Below are 22,548 nucleotides of genomic sequence, written 5' to 3'. Positions count from 1 at the left end.
GAGTTGACAAGTTCCCAACCGAGGCCTCTGACTCGCTCCATCCTAAAGCGTTCCCCTGTCTTGAGCTCCAGCGTGTTTCCTTTTTCAGAGCTGATACGGAAGAACTCAGAAACATGCGAACCATCACAAACTTTTCTCAGGCCTCTTATTCTCCTCTATAGATTTGCCAAGGAGGTATACCTGAGTGCTTTCCACCTAATGAAGATACGCCACCCTTATGTTGAGAGGGAAGATACAGTTTTAAAAAAAAACAACACCACAACAGCCAGTTTCTAGTCCCAGTTCTGCCCTTAATTCACTGGGCAACTTCAGAATCTCTTGATCTCTCTGGGCACAAGTGCCTCCTCTATAAAAGTTGACTGGCCAATTTGGGTCATATCTTTTGACTTCCTGCCATATCAGAGGAGGTTTAGCTCCCTTCAGATAGCTCTCCTCCCCTTAAAGCGATATCACCACCAGACATAGTAGTTAGGAGCAGGTCCACCTGCCTCCCACTCGCTGTGACTCCTGGGATGAGTTATTGAATCTTAGTATTGAATCTTAGTTCCTCCTTTGTAAAATGAGGGTAAAGAAGAGAGTAGTGTATCATCAGGTTGTTAAAAGGATGAAATGAGTTACTAGAGGTGAAGTAATTAGGACAGTGCTTGGCACAGATAGGGCCAATAATAAATATTGTTATAATTTATTAAATCATCTTTGTGACTTTCCATGAAATATATTATTGACAAATCAAGAAATAGAAGTATAAGCATTAGATGGGGCTATGAAAAGTCTCCAGGCAGGAGGCAGCGGGCAGGGGGAGAACTGGGTTTGTTGCTTTTTCTTTTATTTTTAAAGCCCTTTTGTGAGTTTTCAAGGATGTGTATGTATTACCATGACACTTTTCTTAGTTGAAAAAGATTGAACAAAAAGGTCCCTAAAGTCCCTCTCAGATCTCTAAATTCTAGGACTGACTATTATTTTTAAAGAGCAGTACTTTATTGGTGACCAGCTTGTCTGTGTTATCATAGCCACCGTGAATGTGGCTGACCTTTTCAAGAAATCCTTACAAAGGTTTAAAATAAACAGTCTCCTTCACATGTTTACAGCTGAACGTGTTTCAACCTGTTAGATGGGAGAGAAATTGAGAAAGGTGAAAATATAAACTGTAAATACTTGGCCTGCGGGGCTGACTTATATTTTGCTCTTTAGAATCTTTTCCGAGAAATCAACTCAGTTACATACAGGAAACATCAGTCGCAGAGGGTAAACCCAAAGAAAACCTCCTGCGAAAAGCTGCTGGCCTCCCAGTGGCGAAAGGGTTAACAGGGCTGGGTAAGGCGATCCCTTGAAATGAGTAAGACTCCCTCGGAGTTGTTAAAGTTTTCAAAGCAGCCGCAGCGCCGCGGCAGTGCCGCTCTGAGAAGGAAGCAAGGCAGAGGGAGCCCGGCCGAGCAGAGCAGAGGGTCGTGCTGAGCCAGGGTTACAAGCTCAAGGTTAGTGGCCCACCCCACGCCTCCCCAGCGCTGACACCTTGGCAGAGTTGTGTCAGGAAAGCGAGGCGCCATCTCTCACCCTGGTGTGCCAGGAGTGCTTGGCTTCCCAGTGGGGCCATCCACCCTCCTGCCGAACCTCCCCAGCTGCTGCCTTCACCCAAGCCTCGGCAGGTGTAGGGGACAGTTGACCTATTCCCAGGAGACTTTTCTAAACTGGAGACTTCTTTTCAGACATCCAAAAGGAAACTTTCTGGAACAGGACTGCCCCCACCCCCCCCAACACACACACACACACACCACACACCACACACACACACACACACACACACACACACCTGTCTACTGCCTCCGTCTTGGTATTTGCACAATCTAGAATTCCTATCTGCTTCAGTTGAAACTGAAAACAATTGTCAACGTAACTAAACAGGCTGCTTGACTTTATCTTGTGGGAGGAAGATTGTCTCTGAGGCTATTGTCTCTGTCTTTGCAAATGGGTTTCTAGTAGGAGCTCTCCTTCTATCTTGCTAGAACAAAATGAAGGGGGGGAGGTGCGTGGTGAAGGAAATATTTCCACATCTGCAGGAGATTCAGATAAACTTACCCAGGTAAACTCATGCGGCATGTGCTGCAGATGATAAACCTGGGGTGGGAGGGAGAGAGATCAGCATTCTGAGGACACTTTGATTTAGGAATTGAGACTGGCCATCTGGAGGGGTAAAGGACCCCTTTGGAGCCCTGGCTGGGAGCCGGAGGGGGTATGCCACCTCAACAGGCTCGTTTGGCCTCCCTGCTCTTGCCTTGCTCCTGGAGAGGTAATGAATAATAAGTCGTGGCAGTGCTGACTGCTCCGTCGGATCCTCCCGCAGGCAGGAGTCAGGACTTCTACCTGCTAGCACTGAATCAGAATGAGTCATCTGAAACTCGAGTGCTGGCACAAAGTCCTTGTGAACTGCTTTATGAGGCACTGCCTCCCCGTAGGTGGATATCTCTCAGAGCAGTCACATTTTGTCCCCCTCTCTGCCTTTCTCCTTCAAACAGGCAGGAATTTTGACACTCTCAAGAGAACGGCTCTGCCTCCGCAGCTCAGCTGACTCTACCATGCGGACTCTGCCCCTCTGGGTCAGGACCTGGGTTTTAAAATAAGATGGATGACCTGACGTTACTTGATCTTCTGGAGTGCCCCGTGTGCTTTGAAAAGCTCGACGTCACAGCTAAGGTCCTCCCTTGCCAGCACACCTTCTGCAAACCATGTCTCCAGAGGATTTTCAAGGCCCGCAAGGAGCTGAGGTGCCCCGAGTGCAGGACCCCGGTGTTTTGCAGCATCGAGGCGCTGCCGGCCAACCTGCTGCTCGTGCGCCTCCTGGATGGCGTGCGTTCCGGGCAGAGCTCCGTGAGAGGGGGCTCCTTCCGCAGGCCCGGCCTGCTGACCTTGCAGGACGGCAGGAAAAGCAGGACTAACCCCAGAGCTCTGCAGTCCGGCTCTTTCCGGCTCGTGCCTAATATCAGAATCCACATGGATGGGGTAAGAAAGATCTCATTTGTTCATCTCATGTACACTTGGAGGTGGGATTTGTGTATGCCAGCGGTTCGGATTTATCTCTTTCAGTTTCAGTTGCAAAGAGGTGTTGCCAGGGCTCCCCGAAGACAGATTTCTGCGGTGGAGCCCTAAGCCTATCTAACCCTTCCTGGGATTACTGGGATTGCTAAAGCACCCCCGTTTCTTGTGCAAAAGGTGGTTGGATAAGGAAGCCTGCTTGGTTATATTTTTGGTCTTTCACTTCTGTTGCTCTGAGGCCATCCCAGTACACAGAACATGCATGAAGGAGGGGAACGAGAGAGAAAACAAATTCAACTGCTTGTTGCTTTGGGGGTCTCTGAGAAATTCCCAAACGTCCAGTTTTGTTTGCATTTTACCCGAATCCATTTTCCCACCCCTGCGCCGACCCTAGTCATAAAGGGCTATTATGACAATGTTCGTTCACAATCCATTCTAAGCTATCAAGAGACTTGACCCCCAGAGGTCAAGCAGGAGGGAAGCATATATGTGGGTGGACTGATGGGAAAGGTTGGGCTGCAAAGTACAGCACATGTGTCTTACCTTGCAAAGTGAGTAAAACACACAAAACGCACCTCAGCAGCTGCAATAGCAAAATGAACATACCCAGTAGAGCCATATAGGACGCTACCCAGCAGTGCTTTTGGTGTTCAGGACAGTGCGGACCACTCTGCCTAGCCGTGCAAGTGTACCCTGAGGACTGTGTCCAACCTGGCCATGAGTCTTGTTGGGAGAAACTGTGTAAGGCCACATCTCTCGGTAAGGAAGTGGTCCTTGAGAGTCCAGCGGGATTATTTGCACTGTCACCCCAGGAGTCAGTGTGCCAAAGTGAACATGGCAAGCTGTGGCCTGAGCCATTGGCATACTTAGACAGTCAAACTGCATTCTGTGAATAACGTGGGCTCTAATACTGGCAAGCAGTGTCCTGGGACTCTCTGCCCATGAAGAGTGACAGTGGGTGGGAGGGTCTGTTGGATTTCTTCCCAACGGAGGAGAATAGGCTTATGATGTGTGTTCATTCAGGACAATTTTCTAAAATATTTCTTGCAAGAGCCCACCCCTCCTTTGCTTCTCTGCACCTTCAAGCTGGCCGTGCAATATGGGGGCATGAAAACGTTCAAAAACAAGGGCAGGAAGAAATGGGCATTGGTGATTTTGTCACTGCAGACTTTATTGCCATTGTGCTGGTGTGTGTGAAACACATTCCAGGAAAGGGCTTGGAGCCCTTCTTCAAGTCTCCCTATTAGGTCTAGCCAACAGTCAGAATCCACAGGCTTGGAAAAGGCAGGTGGGGAGCAAGCCTCTCTCAGATGCGTCTTGTTTGTAAAGAATCTTGTAGAGAATGGGCTCTGTGTCCTGCCAGCAAATCTCCCTTTGAATTCCTAAGACCCAGCAACCTCTCCCCTCCCCAACTCTGCAGAGTCTGACTTGCCTCTTGGTAGAGTATCATTCCTCACTGAGAAAGGGTTGCCAGACTGGGAGGAGGCAAGTCCCTTACCGCTTTTGAATGTTTTTGTTCACGTTTTCATCTTTTTCTATGTGGCTAAGAGAAGGTAGCTATAATGGATCCATAGCAACCAAGTCTTTGAACCCTAGAGGATTCCAGGCCGCTCCTGGCAGAGGAAGGTGTGGGGATATGTGAGCGACTGCTGTTAAGATACTGCATGTCCCTGGAACTCTTTCACAGGGACTTGTAACATCAGACCCAGGTGCCAGGGGTGGCCCATCCCCCGAGGCTCACTGGACTACGTCCTGCCCATGAGGCTGGAACACAGAACCAAGCTGCTGAGGGCTCCTGCTTTCCTAAAGATGTAAGAAAGCAGAGCTGGTGGCCACCCCTGCCCACCCCCGTTTCCTTCGTTTGCTGAGCCTCCCTTTCTTGAAGTGCCTCATCTCATCCCTTTAGCCTCTCTCAATGGGAACATGAACAAACTCTTCCTGGATCTATGTAAACATGGCTGACATTCCGCAACCTGTTCTACTCCCAAAATATAGCTATCTTTGCTGTAAGTGCAAAAGCATTCATGCAGTGTAGAAATTGAGAGTGGTCCCAGTTGTCACCCTCTGTTCTGAGAGTCAGCAGAGAGGATTTGCATCCTGAGTCAAATTCACTGGCCCTCTTAGCCTCAGTTTACCCAATCTAGTCAACAGTGAATAATAGTCACTACCCACCTTCCTGGAGACTGTGAAAATTATCTCTGCAATGTGCTTGTATCACCTTAGAAAACATTTGCTATGTAATGCATATGCATTACAGGAAATGCAATGCATCATCATTATCATTAATTTAAACTTGCTGTATGACTTCGGGCAAGCCACTTAAGTTTGCTGGGTCTCAATTTAAATTTCTGTAAAATGGGAAAATGTAAAATCAGAGAGTCCCCACGAGGCTTAACTAATTAGTGTTTGCAAGGCACTCTGCCCGATCCATAGATGAAAGGCATTTGGAAGATCATTATCATTGTAAACATTATTATTGACTGTTTATTTGCCCTGCTGTGCATGAGGCATTCTACAAAATGCAGAAGGAGTGATAGTCCTTGCTGGAGAATATAATAGGTATTTATCATTGGACTTGAGTCTATGATGAGCCCAGGCCAGGGTAATACTAAGTACCAAGTACTCCTCTAAGGAAACGTTAAATAACCTGTTGTCGCAGGGTACCATTTTGTAAAACACCTCCCTCAGAGGACTTGATGTGAACCTGGCAGTCTGAGAGAGTTCATTTAACTTCCCGTCCATGAGCTGTTTAAGTCAAAAGTCTGTCTTGCTCCCAGAGGCTCCTCTAATGAACAAGCTTATCGAGGTCTTTCTGTTGGCTCAAAGAGGCCTGGTGCTCCCTGTGCCAACCAGCATGCTGGGGTGGAACCAGTAGTCACACTTCACGATGCCAGCCCAACAGAGAAAAAAAAAGCCCATTGTGCCTACCTGCCTAAAACTCTCCCAAGCCTATTGTGTAAAAAGAAAACTTGAGAAATGGCTGTAGGTTTCTACAGCATGCGATTATTTCAAACCAGCAATAAGATCAACAAACTCCTGGGGGCCCCTGACTGTACATCCCACCACTTTTTACTCCCTCCCAGACTGTCAGCAAGCCAAAGGAGCTTTGCAAGCTTTTGAGAAAATGATGGGCTCCTGAGTAAGGAAAAAAGGGTCTCCTTTCCTCCTCGTTGTTACCCTTTCATAGTATTTCTGAATTAAGATGGGCAGCAAAGCAACACAGCTAAGTACTTGAGAACTTTGGTTCAAAAAACATCAGTATTCAAACCTTGCTGCTGCTCCTCAGTGGTTGTATACTTTGAGTGAGTTGCTTAAACCTCGGGGCCGCCAATTCTCCGTCTGTAAACTGGAGGTAATTGTAATGCCTGCTTCAGAAGGTTGTTGTGAGAAATAAGTGAGATGATTCATATCAATTAGCTCTTAGCACAGTGATTGGCTCAGATTAAGTACTCAATAAATGTTACCTGTTATTGTTATTGAAGTGACTCAACACTTTCCACTCTAAATTACATGCCCTCTTTCACCCCCCCCTTAATTGTTAATTAGGTGTCTTCCAGAGATGGTCCTTGGTACCCTAATTTCTGGCTTGTTTTGTCTCCAAATGATCCATGGCCATGATTCAGATGCGTGATTCTTCCTGGCAGTTGATTCTAGGAGGAAACTTGCTAGCCAACTACACTTCCCCAAAGAGCAAGCTCAAAGGAACAGCATATGCAGGGCAAGAACCTGGTCCCCTTCCCAGCATCCCTCACTGTTCATTAACTTTTATCGTTCCCTTCCTTTGTTTCACACTGTCCCCAACACAATCGTTGCCGCCCTGGGTCTTGCAGGGCCAGACTTTCTCCCTTCTTTGCCAACCACACACATTCCTATCTCACTTGCCCTATCTCAGCGAGAACACACCTGCCACCTCCAGCACACAGACCAGGTGGCTGTGTCCCAGAACCTTTTAAGCTGGTGTTGCAAGCAACCAAGGGGGAAAAATGAGGTCAGACAGCACTTGGGGGAATTGAGGCTGGGCAGAAACCAGAAGGCATCCAGCCCCATTTCTGAGTCTCAGCTGCTGTGTCCTGTGACAGAGCTGTGACACCAGCGGTGGTTTTTGCTACACTTGTAAGGGGACTGAAACCACCCAAAGCACCTGGAAACAGCAGGCAGGTGCCACCTGGGTCAGGCAAGGACTACACGAGGCAGGTGGAGGAAGACCTAAAGGCAGGCACTGGGGTGGAGAAGTCAGGCAGTACAGATGGTTCTCCAGCTTCACACACATTTGCAAACCTTTTTAAAAACCACATGGCCCCAAATTGGCCCTGCCCAGTGTCTCATGATGTACTTCCTTCCGAGTTACAATTATCTCCTGTTTATTCCTTACTATGATGTTTAAGGATTGTGGTCAAATAGAGCTGGGTTTGTGCTGGGATTCAATTAATTGTTAGCTGTGAGGCCTTAGGCAAGTCACTTAAGCTCACCGACCTTCACTTTCCACATTTGTATAATGGAAATAACAATGGCGTACATATCTTATCAGGCTATAATGAGACAATGTCTGTAAAAAGCTTAGTACAAGTGCCTGGTACATAATGGATGCCAATAAGCATCAACAACAGCAAATAACAAAGCAATAACAATAGAGGAGAAAGTCAGCTGCCATTGGGTCTAGAGTTCATGGCACTCACTTATAAACATGCAGAGACCTCCATTTCAAAATTAAGGAAAGAGGATAGCAAAAGTAAAGGCAATTCTCAAAAAGACCAAAGTACAGTGATGGAAAACAGTGGTTTCCGTGGTTGCCAGGAGTTATGAGTTGGGAGAAGACGTAATACAAAGGGATAACTTAAGGGAGATTTATAGGGTGATGGAACTATTCTGTACCTTAATTGTGGTGGCAGTTAAGTGAATCTATATGTGTGTTAAAATTTATAGAAATGTATACCAGAGGGCAAAAGTCAATTTTGATGTATGATGGATAATGTCTAAACTATTTTGTAAAAGGAAGCTCTTGTACCTTTCGCATCATCTCTGCCTGAGTTTCACCCAGCCCACTGATGTCCTTTCATCTCTGTGGGTGTTGGGTCAATGCGTTTTCTGGAAGGACTCGGCCATCATTGAAGTGATTGGGGTAATCCCTGCACACGGGCTCCTCTCTGTTTTAGCAAGCCATTCTGTTCCCTGCTTCAGCATTCTCATCAGTCAAAGGTGTCTGGCCAAAGAGTGGACAAACACTAAAGATTATACCTCGTGGGATGGACCAGTCAGATGGGTAGGGCAGACGGTTCTCCTTACTCAACCTCAATTATCTTATTCCCACGTACACTGGGGGCAGGTCACCTAAGGAAGTAGACAATGCATATTTTTGTATCCTTTTCAATTCCTCTTATAAAAGGTTGTCCTGCCACATGTCCCTTCATACTCTAAAGCTACTATAGAATAAGAAAAAGTGCTTGTTTAGCCCTTGACTCGAGAAGAGCATCCTCATCTTCCCCTTCCAGATGCCATTACCTAGCTTTGGGCTCAGCTGGGACCAGCTCAAATACAGTGCTCTTCGATGTCTGTACCTTCCCCCTTTCTTACTTTTAACTCATGCTTATATATTAGACCAGTCTTTCACAAAGTGTATACTATAAGCCATTAATGAATATTTCATAGCGCTTCATGACTGAGTAAACCTGAGATTAAAACAGAGCTAAATTTCTTTTTTTCTGCTGCTGCAGGACTTTTCAGAACTGTTAGCACAGATTGTGAATGTCTGGGCGATATAGTATAAGAAGGGAAGTTTCCCAAATTTCCACGACAGTCATATCCCCTTCCCCCTTTTAGTAGCATGTTTAGTGATATTAGATATTAGTTTTCCATGGAACAAATTTTGAGAAATGCTGTCTTGTACTAATGCAGAGATAGCTGAGTGCCCAAAGAGAACCCCTGTTCTAGTTACAACTGGGTTGTATTGGCTATTACAATAGTCAATTGACTCATTCCAAGAAGAGTTTTAAGCGAGTGCTTGCTATTAGAAGATACTTTTGGAAAACTGTTTGAAACTCCTATCAGCACGTTTTGATAGGTATTTATTTAGCTCCTATCAGTAGTATCCAGCCATGGCCCTGCGGGAATCTACACAGCAAGGTCAAGATTCTCACCTTGCCAGTGCTTCTGTCTAATGGCAAAACAGCCAGTCCATGTACATCTTTGTATGTATACATATATGCATGTACACACACATGCGTAATATATATATATATCCCCGAGTTAAAGATATAGTCCATTGTAACACGTATTATTTAGTTATAGCTCTTATGGGGAAAAAAACACTGCCATGTTAGAATTCACTGTGAGATATATCCAAGTTTAGAGGCATTAACATGAAAAAAGGAGTGCCTTACTAAGGAGTACATATTGTCTGATTCCATTTATACAAAATTCCAGAAATGGCAAAACTCTGTAGTTTTGAGGGGGATAATGCAAATATTTTATGTGATGGTACATGCGCTTGTTTAAATTCATCGAACTGTACACTTAAGAAGAGTGCATTTTTGTATGTACTAACTAATTGCAACTAACTAAAGTTCATTAATACAAAGAAGTCTTAGGCTAAAGAAATGATGGTTTATGAACATGTCAGGCATTAAGGTAGTTCAGTTTGAGAGAATGAAGCTTAGCCAATAAAAAGAAGCTTCCTAAAGACCTACAGGTTTTAATGGCCAGGAAGGACATGGCCAGAGGGTGAGAAGGCGGGGTCTATTCTGGACACATGGGTGCTAGGAAAGGCAAGATAGGATACCTCAAATGGAATGAAAGTTGGGGGAGAGGGAGAAACACAGATGGAGAAGAGACTGGTGACTGGATACTTGCTTCAAAACCACCAATAGGAAGGCCCATGTCAGTTACTCTGTAGTAAAGTCTTTCCACAGCCAACCTGGTTACATGTCATCACATGGCTGGTGACTATATCTCTCTGATGGATTCAATGCAGCCACGCAAGGTATCTCTGCTCCAAGCGGATGATGGCTGAGCTCACCAGGTCACTGAGGAGCGGTCTCTGCTTCACTGGCAGGCAGTCATTGTTTTCCATTAAAATGGCTGGTTTTCTGATAACCCTAACACACAGGAACACCAGCCAGTCATTCCAAAGTAAGTGGTAAGACACAGGCAAGGAAAGACGAGTCCATTCTGCATGAGCAGCTTCTTGCCACCAGGGTCTGGGTCAGCCCCCAGGGTCACACAACTACAGATCCCCAGCCCAGAAGTCAGGGCACTCAATGGCTGCTCGTAAGTACTTACTCTGTGCTAGGTTCTGACCTGAAAGCTCACACCATTGAAAGCTCATACCAGGGATGCTCTTGGGCCCAGACAGAGTCCAGGACTGAATGAGTAGCTGAGTTCATTCACCCCAGAGCTCTCTCATTCCTCTGATCTTTTTCTCAAGCACAAGGGGAGCAAGACAACTTGTGTTATCTCTTAATAACTATGCTCAGAGCACCCAGCCTATATCTTGGCTCATATTTGGAACCTCAGATATGTTTGGAATAGGTGAATAAATAAATGGTGCATTTCATGGAACGGTAGAGTGACTCTGTGTGATACAGAAATAATCTCTCCCTGGGTCAGGCCATTACAGAGCCAGGGGAGGAAAGAGCCACACATTATATGAGGCATAAAGTCATATGTTGACTGAAATATTCTAGATGTGGTTTACTCTATTAAATACCTTTAACTTTCGTGACAAGTAGTACTCTCCTGGAGACACAGTGGGCCAGGTGCAAAACCACTTAGCTCATGAGTTGCTAGCTCTCAGAAGGCAAGAAATGCCACTCTGTATGTGGCTAATCTCCTGCGTCACACACCACAGACGTCACGTTCTCCTTTTATCTTGGGGAAATATTTTATACTGAGTTACTTGACACTTAATCACAGGGATACCAGTGACAAAAAGGAAGAGTCTCTAAAAGATTTTGCTGCTGAATTAGGAGGTAAATTGACCTGGCCTCCTCTGTGAAGGGAAGGTAGGAGCATTTCAGGTAGGAGCGTGGTCCTGGACCTCTCATGCTGTCAAACCTACATCACATACACACGAAATACCCATAACGCTTGCCACTTTAGTCATTTCTATGTGTACAGTTCAGTAGCATTAAGTGCATTTACACTGTTGTGCAATCATCACCACTATCCATCTCCAGACCTTTTTCATCCTCCCATACTGGTTCTCTGCACCCATTAAACAGTACCTTCCCCCCACTGACCCCTGGTACCAAACTTCTTTCTGAATAACAAGAATAGTGTTCTGGTATCATATTTAAAATACATGTTCCAGTTTTCTGCTGCTTCTGACCTTAGCCTTCCAATGATATAAGTAAACAAGGCAATGCTGTGATTCAGAATAAAAGCTGTCCATTCATGTGTCCTGGCTGTGTGCTTTCGGGAAGTTATGTCGAAACTGTGGACATCATTGCTATAAAATGGAAATAGTAATGTCACCTGATAGGGGCACTGGGAGGATTTAATGAGGCGATACCTGCAAAGTGCTTAACACAGGGCCCAGGCAAAGCAAGCCCCTGGTAAAGGTTCGCTGGCTGCTTGCGCTCACCCAGGTGGGCTCACCTTATACAGTCATTGAACGCTGACTGCCGCTGGACTGCATTTCACTGCACTGTGAACACGGGGCTGACAGTGATCATGGCATTGTGGGGCGGAAAAATCAAAGTAACTCTTGTGAAGTTCCCAGCACAGGGCATGACATTACAGACTCAGTAACAATAAATGTGGGGCATTGTTATTTTAAATTCCGCATCTCATTCATTCATCGGACATGTGCAGGATACGTTTTATGGGTAAGGCCCTTTGCTGAGTTCCAGTGAAGAACAGAAGCAAGTAATATATGGTCCTTGCCCTCAAAGCACTAATGGTCTTTGGGGAGACAGCCATGGAAACTAGCAATTATGATGCACTCCATAAATCTTCAACAAAGGACTTACTGTGTGTCGAGCACTAGGTAAAACATTTTTAGCTGCAGAATCTCACTTAACTCCTTCCACAGCCCACCGAGATGGATGCTACTTTCTTTTTTACACAGAAGAGGTTTGTGCTCAATAATGTGCATATAAGAAAATGGTTACAGATCAAAATTTGACATTCCTGTATTTGTGCTTGGGAAAGTTATGGAGGTTGTAGTTATTAAAAATGCAGGTAGTCTGAGTCCTCATCACCCGGGCATTCACAGAAACCCACGACTCAGAGGACTGCAGACTTGGTGCACGGAGAGGCACGTACACTGGGTGGGGTGGGGGGTTCCTGGCATCCTGGTCCCGAGGCTGCTCGTTTTGGAAAATGTGTCTGTCAGCTGCCATTCCCACACACAACACGGAAAGCCGAGAGAAGAGGCGAGAGAACTTGAATCATTCACCGTTACCCTTCCCTGAAAGGCTAGCAGGAAAACTTGAGCCTGGAGACAGGAGAAATAAGGCAAACAGCCCCAGGGGTGCCCGCAGCAAAGGGCCCCAGTGGAGGGTGTCAGCCAAACTGCCCGAGTTAGAGAAGGCACGAATGAAACCATCCACCTAATTGGGAAACCAGCCCACGCGGCTGATGTCAGCCCGTCCTCAGGTCTCAATGTAGCCTTCAGTCCTCCAGGAAGTCAGCCCTCTGTCCCAAATCCCAAGCTGGGGCCCATAGTTCCTCTTCTGGGCCCCAGAGTCCCCGTCCTACTGGGTGACCTCCACAGCACACACAAGCTCCACGAGGTAAAGGAGGTGTCTTTTCTCCTCTGTACCTGTCACAGTCCCTGAAATGCAACCAGCAGTCAATAAATATTTAATTACTGAATGCATAATGTTTACTCTATCATAAGAAACTGTAGTTAGATTCCTCAGCTTCATGGCTGAGGAGCTCCTGGTGTCTTTCCTGAGGCTAGAGGAAAGGAAACATACCAGCCATTTTGTCCCCAGGATCCCTTCCAGCCCCTGTCCTATTGACAAAGGTGTTTCTTGACTTAATGCCAGGTGTGTCGGGAATGGCATGTAGGTGCTCGCAGGGGATTCAGAGGTAATTGGGAGGTGAGAAAAAGAAGTCAAACCAGAATGCAGAACACCAACTGACTGGCAGGCTGCAGCCCTCCGAGCAGGTTGCCCTGGTTTTGCAGAATTCAGGATGATATCGCCACACACAAAGAAGTATTTTAATTGGTTGCCAAGGCAATGCAGCAGAGTCAGCGGCCACGGAGCAGGAGTAGAACCCTGCAGAGCTGTCTTCAGGAAGGGTGTGCGGCTGTGATGTTAACAGGCTGCCTGGATAGGGGGAAGACGAGGCTGCAGTAAATCTTGCTTGGGACTTCTGCTTAATGAGCAGGGCTGGTAGAGCGATGTGGAGGGGCGGAAGAGAACGCTTGCCTTCCTAGCTGCCTGGAGAAGCAGGAGAGATGATCTTCCGGACCTCGGATTTCTCCTTGGAGTGGTGAATTCCCGTGGATGAGGGAGTCTAAGTAGATCAGCTCCGTGCCTGAAGGAAAGAGGAACAGGATGACTGAAGAATAGAAGAAGTCAGCACTCTCTTCCTCCTAGGAGATTATAAAAAGGATCCAGAACGCAGGAGCCTGCATTTTAAGAAAAAGAACATTTCCCATCTCCTTCTTTTATTTCCCTTTATTGGGAAAGAATTTGTAATTAAACGTTTTTATTGTTTTGTTTTTGTTTCCTGAAGTTTTGAAACACTAGGATTTTCCCCCATAATCCTTTGTGGTTAAGACGTGTCCTGAATTTCCTAACTTCACTATTCCACTTGCTATCCCAAGAATCAAACAAACTTCATCACATGGTGTGCTTGTCCTGATTGCTTGGGCAAGGAGGGTGGGGCCAGGAAAGAGGGGAGCCAGAGAGGAGAGGAAGTGGACACAGTGATTAATCAACACCCTAATAACTACGAGTGTCACATAGCACACACCAAGTTCCAGACACTGAGTGAAGTAAGCCAGGTCTCCTTGAATCTTCCCAACAAACCCTTTGCTTCACAGGCCAGCGATCAGTCCACTGAGCCACACCAGCCAGGGCCCAACAAACCTTGGAGGTATTATTTCACTTTGCAGATGAGGAAACTCCTAGGAAGTAGCAGAGCTAGGATTTGAACCCAGTCTGTCTGCATCCAAAGTCTGGGCTCTTAACCAGATCAGTCAGGGTTAAGATAAACACATTGTTCCCTTGGAGCCTCGTGGAGTCCTGCACTATCTGCCACTACTGGTCAGTTCCCATTGGCACCAACACCACTATTCTAATGCTATTGATAAACTTCCAGGGTATGATGTAATCTGTAGCCAGTCCAATTCTGTGCAATGATAATGCTGTCTTAGCTGGGTGCCACTTGGTCAGATACTTCAGGATTTAAGTAGTACAAGTGAGTCTAGGTGACTAAAGAGGGGGAAATGGAGTCAGAGTAAAAAGGAGGGCAGGGCAGGAGAAAAGCAGAAAAGACCCATTAAAATCTAGACAGGGCAACCAAACCCAAGAAGGAAGGAGGGGGGAAGGAAGGTAAGCTGATGGAAGAAGCAACGTGCCAGAGAGGAGTACCTGGAGAGGGGGACATGACCAGCTCTGAACCAGAACTTGCCTGCTTTTCCTGAAACGTAAACAGAGTCAGAGCAAAATATCAATGCCCCATTTCTTTCAGAAACCTGTCATCTGGATAGGCAAAATGGCCCATTAAGGGTGGGGAAAATAGAGCCTGAAATTCAGGAAAGTCAGCTTCTAATCCTGTCTTAGCTGAGAAGCAACCGTGTGACATGAAAGACACCTGGGTGGTTAACAAACGTTAGCAGTGACTGTGGTTATAGGAAAAGTCTCAGCATCTCCAAGTCTCCAGATCCCATCGTCTCAACTGTAACGTTTGTCCTTTTCCCATTTTGCAGAAATGCAAACGATACAGAAGTGCTTGCATATGTTTTTTAAGAAAAATATATGTACATTTAAAGGTTTTCTAAAGAATAGCTACCACAGTTATAGTCTTCAAGGGGCTGTGCTAAACATTTTCCCTGCAAAGCTTATTTAATCCACAGAGCAGTGCAGACTCATCTTCAATCTTTTGCAGATAAGGAAACTGAGGTTCAGGTGGACTGAGTAGCTTACCCAAAGTCTCTGTGTAGACTGACTCCAAGCCCACGTTCCTGACCATCATGTGGTGCTGGTTCATGTTGAAGCACAGTGGCTCTGCCTCACTTATGCAAAGAGGATAGAGAGCACATGCCTTTCTTAATCTATTAGCGTGGCATTATTGAAATAAACTCTTCTCCAGTCATGTTACCTGTGTAAATCTCATCCCTCCAGAATTACATGGTACCCACTACACATGCACAGCTGAGCAGACTCTCTGATTCCTTTGCATTCTAGAATCTCACCCCTCAAAAAGCAGTTTCCAGACTCAGGGGAAAGGAAAAGGGACAAGCTACACAGAGAGATATAGAATAAAACTAAGGGGGTTATAAAAGAAAAATCCTTCAAGTATAAAGCAAAAGGCACGAAACATTTGAGCGTGGAATTGGAAGAAGGTGGCTCCAACTTCATGACTATTGTTTTCTAGAAGCACTTTCTTATGCAGCCCTTTGCTCAATCCCAACCACCATTTTAGTTTAGTTTTTTTAACATGTCAAATTATTTCCAAAGAGTAGAAAAGCAGTTACTAATTCAAGGGGATGAATCTTTTTGAGATTCCTGGTATATAATATTAATTCATTCTCATTGTGTTTGCCAGATGTTTAGTCACAAGTGACAGAAACCCACCTCAGACTAGCTCAGACCAAAGGGGAGTGTGTTGGTTCATGGAACGAGAAGTTCAGAGTTCAAGCTGCCCTCGGGGCCTCTGAGAACTCAGACTGTCCTGTCAGATGGCTCCCCTCTGCCCTAACTCCACCCTTCCCATATATAGGTGTTGTAAGCTCCAATTGCAAATGACATTCTCCACGAATCTGATTGAAGAAGGTGCATCCCCCACATTTCTTAGTCACACACAATAGAACCTACTGCATAAAAAGGTTTAAGAAGAAGCAGGATTAATAAAAAAAGGATATTAGGTAGTTCACGGAATTTCTGGGAGGGATACAAAGCTAGACTTGAGACCACCTGGTCAGGATCAATGCCTCAAATGACCAAGTGCTGGCCAGGCACACTGAGGCCTCCCTGGGGTCCCCTCTTGTGGCTGCAGTGGGAGGTAACACTTGGTGTCAGCCCCCACCACCTTCCCACAGAGGTTGAAACAAGTCTTCCCTGCCCCCTCTTTGTGTCACCACTGCCACTATGAAGTTCAAGTCAGGTCCCTGTAATGGACAATGCCTCAGTCCCTGGCTGAAAGCAATATTGATAAAGCTGGCATTTACAACTTCTTGAGGCAGTTTCTGCCACCCACCAAGGTCCACAAGGTAGGTGAGTTCCCAGACACATAGAGGGGGTTCAGATGCAGGGCATCCAGTTCCCAAATGCGCACCACAAGAAGCCGTGCAATGGACAGCTAGCTCAAATTCTCATCCTTGCAGCTCTATCACCCCAGAAAACCAAAGGAAATTCTCTTTCAACACAAAGTTCAGTGCCTCACCCTCAGTAAACACATGTTGGGCTGAATCCAAAAGCTTTAACAAATGAGGCCTGGTTTCATATCCTGACTTCTGTGTAGTACTAACAGAATATTTACCATGTTTTTAATTTTTAATAAACACTTGAGCTTTTTCATGAAAAAAAAGACATTAAAGTGCTATGTGCCCCTAGTTTCCTTATGTTTAAAATATTTGTTCCCTGAACTCATTTAAAGATGGACAGGCTGGCTCATCTCACTTGTGTTTAACCTTTGTGGCTGTCTAATTCCTTTTTGTGTGTGTGGGAGGGATGTAATATTTCTGATCAATGGAAAGCTGGCATTTTTACCAATGGAAGTCTACTGAAATATGAAGTGAGATTCTTATGTAGGAAGAATAGTAACAGGGTATGAAATTGCTGTTGGCATTTAAAGACCCACGTTAGCAGGGTCAAAAGTGGGATCAAGAAGAGCCCAACAGACAATGAAGGTGGCAAATAGAATCCTTAGTTTCAGCAAAAGACAGTGCAGGAAGTTAAAATGCAGCCTGTCAAAGAGCGTGCACAGGTGGTATGATATCCAGCAGCAGGCATGGATGGGAGTTTTTACACAGATGCTGGAATTTGCTTTGCTAACACATGCTCCTACAGCAAGCACCACCCGGCTTGACTCGCAAAGTTGCCCAGAGAGATAAAATGAAGAGAGCCAACTGATTCATTTTTGAAGACAGTAGGATTCTTCAGGGGCCACTGCATTCCTGCACCATTGTTTGTGCCTCGTGGTGGTTCAGAGGAGTTTGTAGTGGGGAAAAGTCCTGAGGGGCATGTCATCGTTTCATGTCACTTGTGACAGTCTCCCTCATTTGGTGGTAGAAATACAGACATGTTCCCTCATTAGAAGTTTCTTATTTCTCAAGAAAGCACATTTTTTGACTCCTCTAGACTATCACTGCCTCTTTCTGGCCTGGCGGGAGGGGGCTGGGGAGGGAGAAAGCCAAGGAGAGAGAACACTTCAGATGTGCATGAAGTAACACTCACAGAATTCTAGGTGCAGATAAGAAACTATTTCAGGATTCCAAAGAATGAAAGGACTCAAATTCCTAAAATATAAGAAAAAATCAGGGTGAATAGTTAAAGGAATTTGAAGGCTTTGCTCTAAAAAAACAGTAGTCTGGACATGCACTCGGCCGCATGTGATAACCACAGCGGTTGTATCATTTTAACTGAAGTCGCTGATTGAGGCCGTCAGTTCAGCAAGAAAGAAAAGTTGGTTAAGCCGATGTTAGCCTGAAGCATCAATCTGTATTAATACTTAATTCCAACTGATCCAAGAAAATTCCCCTTATGTTAACACAGTTTATCAATTCTATAAATGAGGACTTTTTAGTGGTACTTTGTAGAATTCCTCATCAAATTGACTTAAGCACCCCCCCCCAAAAGTAGGCAGGGGAAAGAAGGTGACTAGAGAATTGGTAATTTCGTGGGGATTTGAAGAGTAGATCTGAGACATGGCAAAATCTATGGGTTCACAGTCACCTGGATTCTGTATCTCTGTCTCTTAGCTCAGCCTGCTGTTGTGGGCTTCATTCTCAGGAAGGTTCTGTCTTGGAGAAAAATACTGGCAGCCAAGCCTACATCACTCTTAAAGCTCCTGGTCTTAGAGAAACGGAGGGTATCTTCCATGATGGCTCTGCCAAGGAGACTCCAACTAGCTTGTCTTAGGTCCTGTGTGCATCTCTAAGCACTGCTGTGGTTGGGATACAAGGACTATTCTGATTGGTCAGGGCTGAGTCACGTGGCCACCCCTAAAGGCAGAGGGCAGGGCAGAGGTGAAGGCAAACCCCATCCCCATCACCAAGACTGAGCAGAATTACCGTATTTTTTGTACTATAAGATGCACCCCACCACCACCATAATTTGGGAGGAATAATGGTTGTTAATGCTGCTGTTGAGCTCTGTTTACATTTACATTGGTGAAGTATTATGTTATTTATGTTATTAAATATTTTACCACATTTTTTGCTTCAAAATTTTTTCCCGATTTTCCTTCTCTAAAACCTAGGTGTGTCTTATGGTCTGAAAAAAAATATGGTAGTAGGGACTAAAGGACAGATGGTTCACAAAAGAAGAGATTCTGTGTAGACAAATGTCTTATTAAGATTGCATTTAAATCATGGGTTTATTTGTGGAATTTTAAACTTTTTTTATGCATGACAGTTAAAAGCAAATAGGCCCCAAAATTCAAAGAACTTCCCAATGCCTTATTATTTCTCTGAATCCTCTGACTTTCCACTTCTTTATTCAACCTCTTTATCACTCCACAAAATTTTCTATCAGATATTTTCTCACAATTTTTAAGGCCCTGTTCAAATGCCGCCTCTTTAAAAAACCTGTTAGTGTCCCTCTGAGATTCTGTCTCCCTCTTCAGCTCTTGCAGCAAAACTCACCTGGCCCTTACCTTGTTCTGCCTTCATATGTCTTAGTCTTACACACCCACGGTTTTGCCTGATGCCTGTATCACTACCACCACCACCAGATTAAATCTCAGAAAATATCATAAAAGAAAAACAATAAGAAGTCAAGAAAAGAAGGAAGAGAGGCTGTCTAAGACAGGAAGCCCCTTGGCCCATACTTCATCATAACTCTTATCTCCTTCTATTGGCACGTTTGTCTTACGTGTTTCCACTGCTGGACTCAGTTCCATTAGAACAACGACCCTGTGTTGATCAGTCATTTGTTTTTTTTTATATCTTGCACAAAATAAATACTGTATGCATTGATGGATGGGTAAATGAAGGACTTTATAGGGCTGGTTATATGTGGCATAGACCTTCCCCCTCATCCCAGTACAAAAGAGTGCCAAAGAAGGAAAGGACGGAGACCGGCTAAGTGAGCAACCAAAACCTTTGCACTGGGAGGTATTATAACCACTCTGAAAACAAGTGGAACACAATACATTTAAACATGGCACAAGAGAATTTGTTTTAATAAATGAAAAACTACTCCATGACAGGCCGATGAAACACCAAACCCCCTCCTACCATCACCTGTCCCCTGAGGACAGGGGGCTGGATGAAATGACATCCAGTGACTTCCTGCAACCCGATTCCCTCACCCCCAGCTCTGATTCCTTGGAGTTCCCTTAAGTGTTTTGGGTATTTTAGTGTTGCACCTCCCTATCACCAGGAAATCCAAAAACCACAGTTCCAGTTAGGTTCCATTTGCAGCCAAAACGAGAGGTGAGCACGTTGTAGAGGCTCGCCCTTGTCGGTTTTGACTGGATCCTTCTCAGCCATCCCCCTCAGGGCTCCAGGTGATTCCCACAAAAAAAAAATGCTCCAAGAGAAAGACATTTTTGTATATGTTCTGCAAATAATTAAATGAAGGGGCAAACTCATTTTTGAGGCTTTTGTTATTTTTGACAAGACTGTTCAAAATGCAAAAACTCGAAAAACCCTATTTTATTCCATCTCAATTTTTCTCTTTTCCTCCCAGAAATGGCACTGCCCTGTTTTGTCAGTGGTGCTGACCCTCAGATTGTGTCCGGTTCTGGAAGTAGCCATCAAGGAAAGAGTGCTTGAGTTCACATGTTTATGTGGCGCTACATCATCAGCCCCAGAGTTGATTGACACACTGGGTTAAAACTTATCCTAAAACTACTCTCGGTAATCATTATTTTGCTATCTAGAGCTATCACCATATTGGACTAGGGCTATGGCAGTCTAAACTGTTAAACTCTTGTTAAACTAAGAGAAGGAAAAAGAAAGTGGGAGTTCAATTATATTCATTTCAGCCAACAATGCCTTTTGCACAGAGAGCATTCAACTGGGCATTATGGGGTTTTCAAAGTTGAAAAGAACTAACTAAGATCATTGGTGTTTACATGAACCGCTCTAAGCATCATTTACCCGTTCAACAGAGATGTTAAGTAGTGAAACACACAAAGCAGTATATTATTTTAAAGAGTGATTGGAAATTAGAAGGAAAAAGGCCTTAAAGCTCTGGCCTATTCTTGAGGAGGGAGACATAATTAAAATAAGAAATCAAAAAATGTACTTCCCTGAGGAGGGGAAGTATAAGTCACAGTGAGCCAGCTAAAGAGTCAGGCAAGAGTATTTGAGACAAAAGAAATACCTTGTGCAAAAGTCCTGGGGTGAAGAGGAGGAACTACCAGAGGATGGGACTTCAGGCCTTGTAAAGAATGGGGGAGGAGTCACAGGGAGAAGTAAGGGGGGCAGGGACCTAATCAGCTTTTAAGGACAATGGGAAGCCACCAAAACATTTTAAATTGGAATGGTATGACCCAGTTTATATTTTCTAAAGATCATTCTGGCTGCCTTGGTGAGAAGGGTTAGGTAGGGCGAAGTGGACTTGGGGAGACCTAACAGGAGAGGACAGCAAAGAGATATTATGATGGTGGCAGTGGCCATATTTGAGATCTATTTTGGAGGTGTCAACAGTAAAGTGGAAGCAGTAACACTTATATCATGGGGATGTGAACAGAAAGGAAGGCAATGTGTGTAATGAGTTTATAATAATGCTTGACACACTGCAAATGCTCAGTACATGTTAGCTATTGTTTTCATTGTTTTCGGACCAGTGGAAATGACTTGAATGAAAACTCTTCTCTATTGGGAACCCTCTAGACAGAGGTTCTAGTTCATGAGAATTAAAATACATGTTCTACATTCACACTGTGTCAAATGCTGGGGCTAGAGGGACACGAAAGGAAGATGGGATATAGTTAAGGCACTCAGAACAATCCGAAGTTTGTGGGTGGAAAGGAAGAGATGACAAGTGGATACTCATGGAACAAATAGGAGTAATAACTATAAACAGGGACCCAAAGACCCTTCAAAGGAAAAAGGATGCTTCACCTTTTATACTTTAGGTGAAAATCTGCCATTTGGAACAATGATGTTGAGACAGAAGTCTTGGTTTGTGCTGAATACTGTTTAAGATTCCTGTGCAGGCAACCGGCTCAAAACAAAATGAAAAAGTTGCAGAGCATATCTGCATGTACTAGATATATATTTTTTTGTTAAAAATTGTTTATATGTGTGTTCGTGTGTATGTGGGTTTGTTTCTGCATAGAAAAAAATAGCACATTTTTCCAATAGAAATATAGTACGGGCCACATATCTAACTTAAAATTTGAGTAGCCACATTAAACAAAGAGAAAGCTGAAGTTAATTTTTAAAATATTGAGATTTAATCCAATATAGCAAAGTATTATTTCAACATGTAATCCATATAAAAATATTAATGATATGTTTTACATTCTATTTTCATACTAAGTCTTTGAAATCCAGTGTGTGTTATCTTATTTAGAGCGCATTATAATTTGACTTGCCACACTCTAAATGCTCAACAGTCATGGGTAGCTGGTGGCTACAGTGTGGGGTAGTATAACTCCAGGAGCACAGACATCAAGCTGCAGACGGAGATTGTCCTGACCAGGAAGTGCGAGAGAAGAGAGAGCAAATGAGGGGGTCATTTTTCTTTTTACATTTCATAATGCCTAGAATTTTTAATAAAGAAGATATATTTCTCTTTCACTTTCTAATTACAAACATTTTAAAGAACTGTCACAGGCAACGTACAGGTCCTTGAATTTGCTTCTCAGGTCTAGCCAGATAACCCATCCACATTAGAACACACTTTGTATCAAGGGTTCATGACCAAAGGTATGTAAATATATACATGCTGTTGCCAAGCAGATAAATTAAGCTATCAAGCGTTTGTTAAAAATTTACAGTGTGAACAATCACAGTGAGAACAAGACTTCATGGACGTTGTGAAGAAGCAGGAAGCACAATTTTTGCCCTTGAATTTAGAATTTTACTGAAAGAAAAGACCTACTTATGGAAAAAAAAAATGGAGAAAAACACTCAAGGCTTTAATGCCCAGTATCACAGGCAGTGTAGGGCTGACAGTGCAATGGGAATTCAAGGAAAAGGGCGTTGGTGGGAAGTAGAGGGCA

The 22,548-nt window shown here is 44.4% G+C and overlaps 1 protein-coding gene across 3 annotated transcripts in view; it reads left to right on the top strand.

Moving 5' to 3' along the window:
- The first annotated feature begins 1,361 nt into the window (after positions 1–1,361).
- Positions 1,362–22,548, top strand: part of SH3RF2 (SH3 domain containing ring finger 2) — a 120,331-nt gene continuing 99,144 nt past the window's right edge. For all 3 annotated transcript variants that reach the window (XM_045823719.1, XM_045823728.1, XM_045823713.1), the window contains exons 1-2: positions 1,362–1,475; positions 2,514–2,997. In XM_045823719.1, the coding sequence (XP_045679675.1) occupies positions 2,620–2,997 (378 nt within the window). In that variant the 5' untranslated portion in view covers positions 1,362–1,475; positions 2,514–2,619. The remainder of the gene's footprint in view (positions 1,476–2,513; positions 2,998–22,548) is intronic.

This window comes from Phyllostomus hastatus, unplaced genomic scaffold (genome assembly GCF_019186645.2).
Source record: "Phyllostomus hastatus isolate PE091 unplaced genomic scaffold, TTU_PhHast_1.1 phas_contig_150, whole genome shotgun sequence".
NCBI lineage: Eukaryota > Metazoa > Chordata > Mammalia > Chiroptera > Phyllostomidae > Phyllostomus > Phyllostomus hastatus.
The sequence above is the reverse complement of the archived record's forward strand: the minus strand, read 5'-3'. Positions and strand labels throughout refer to the sequence as shown.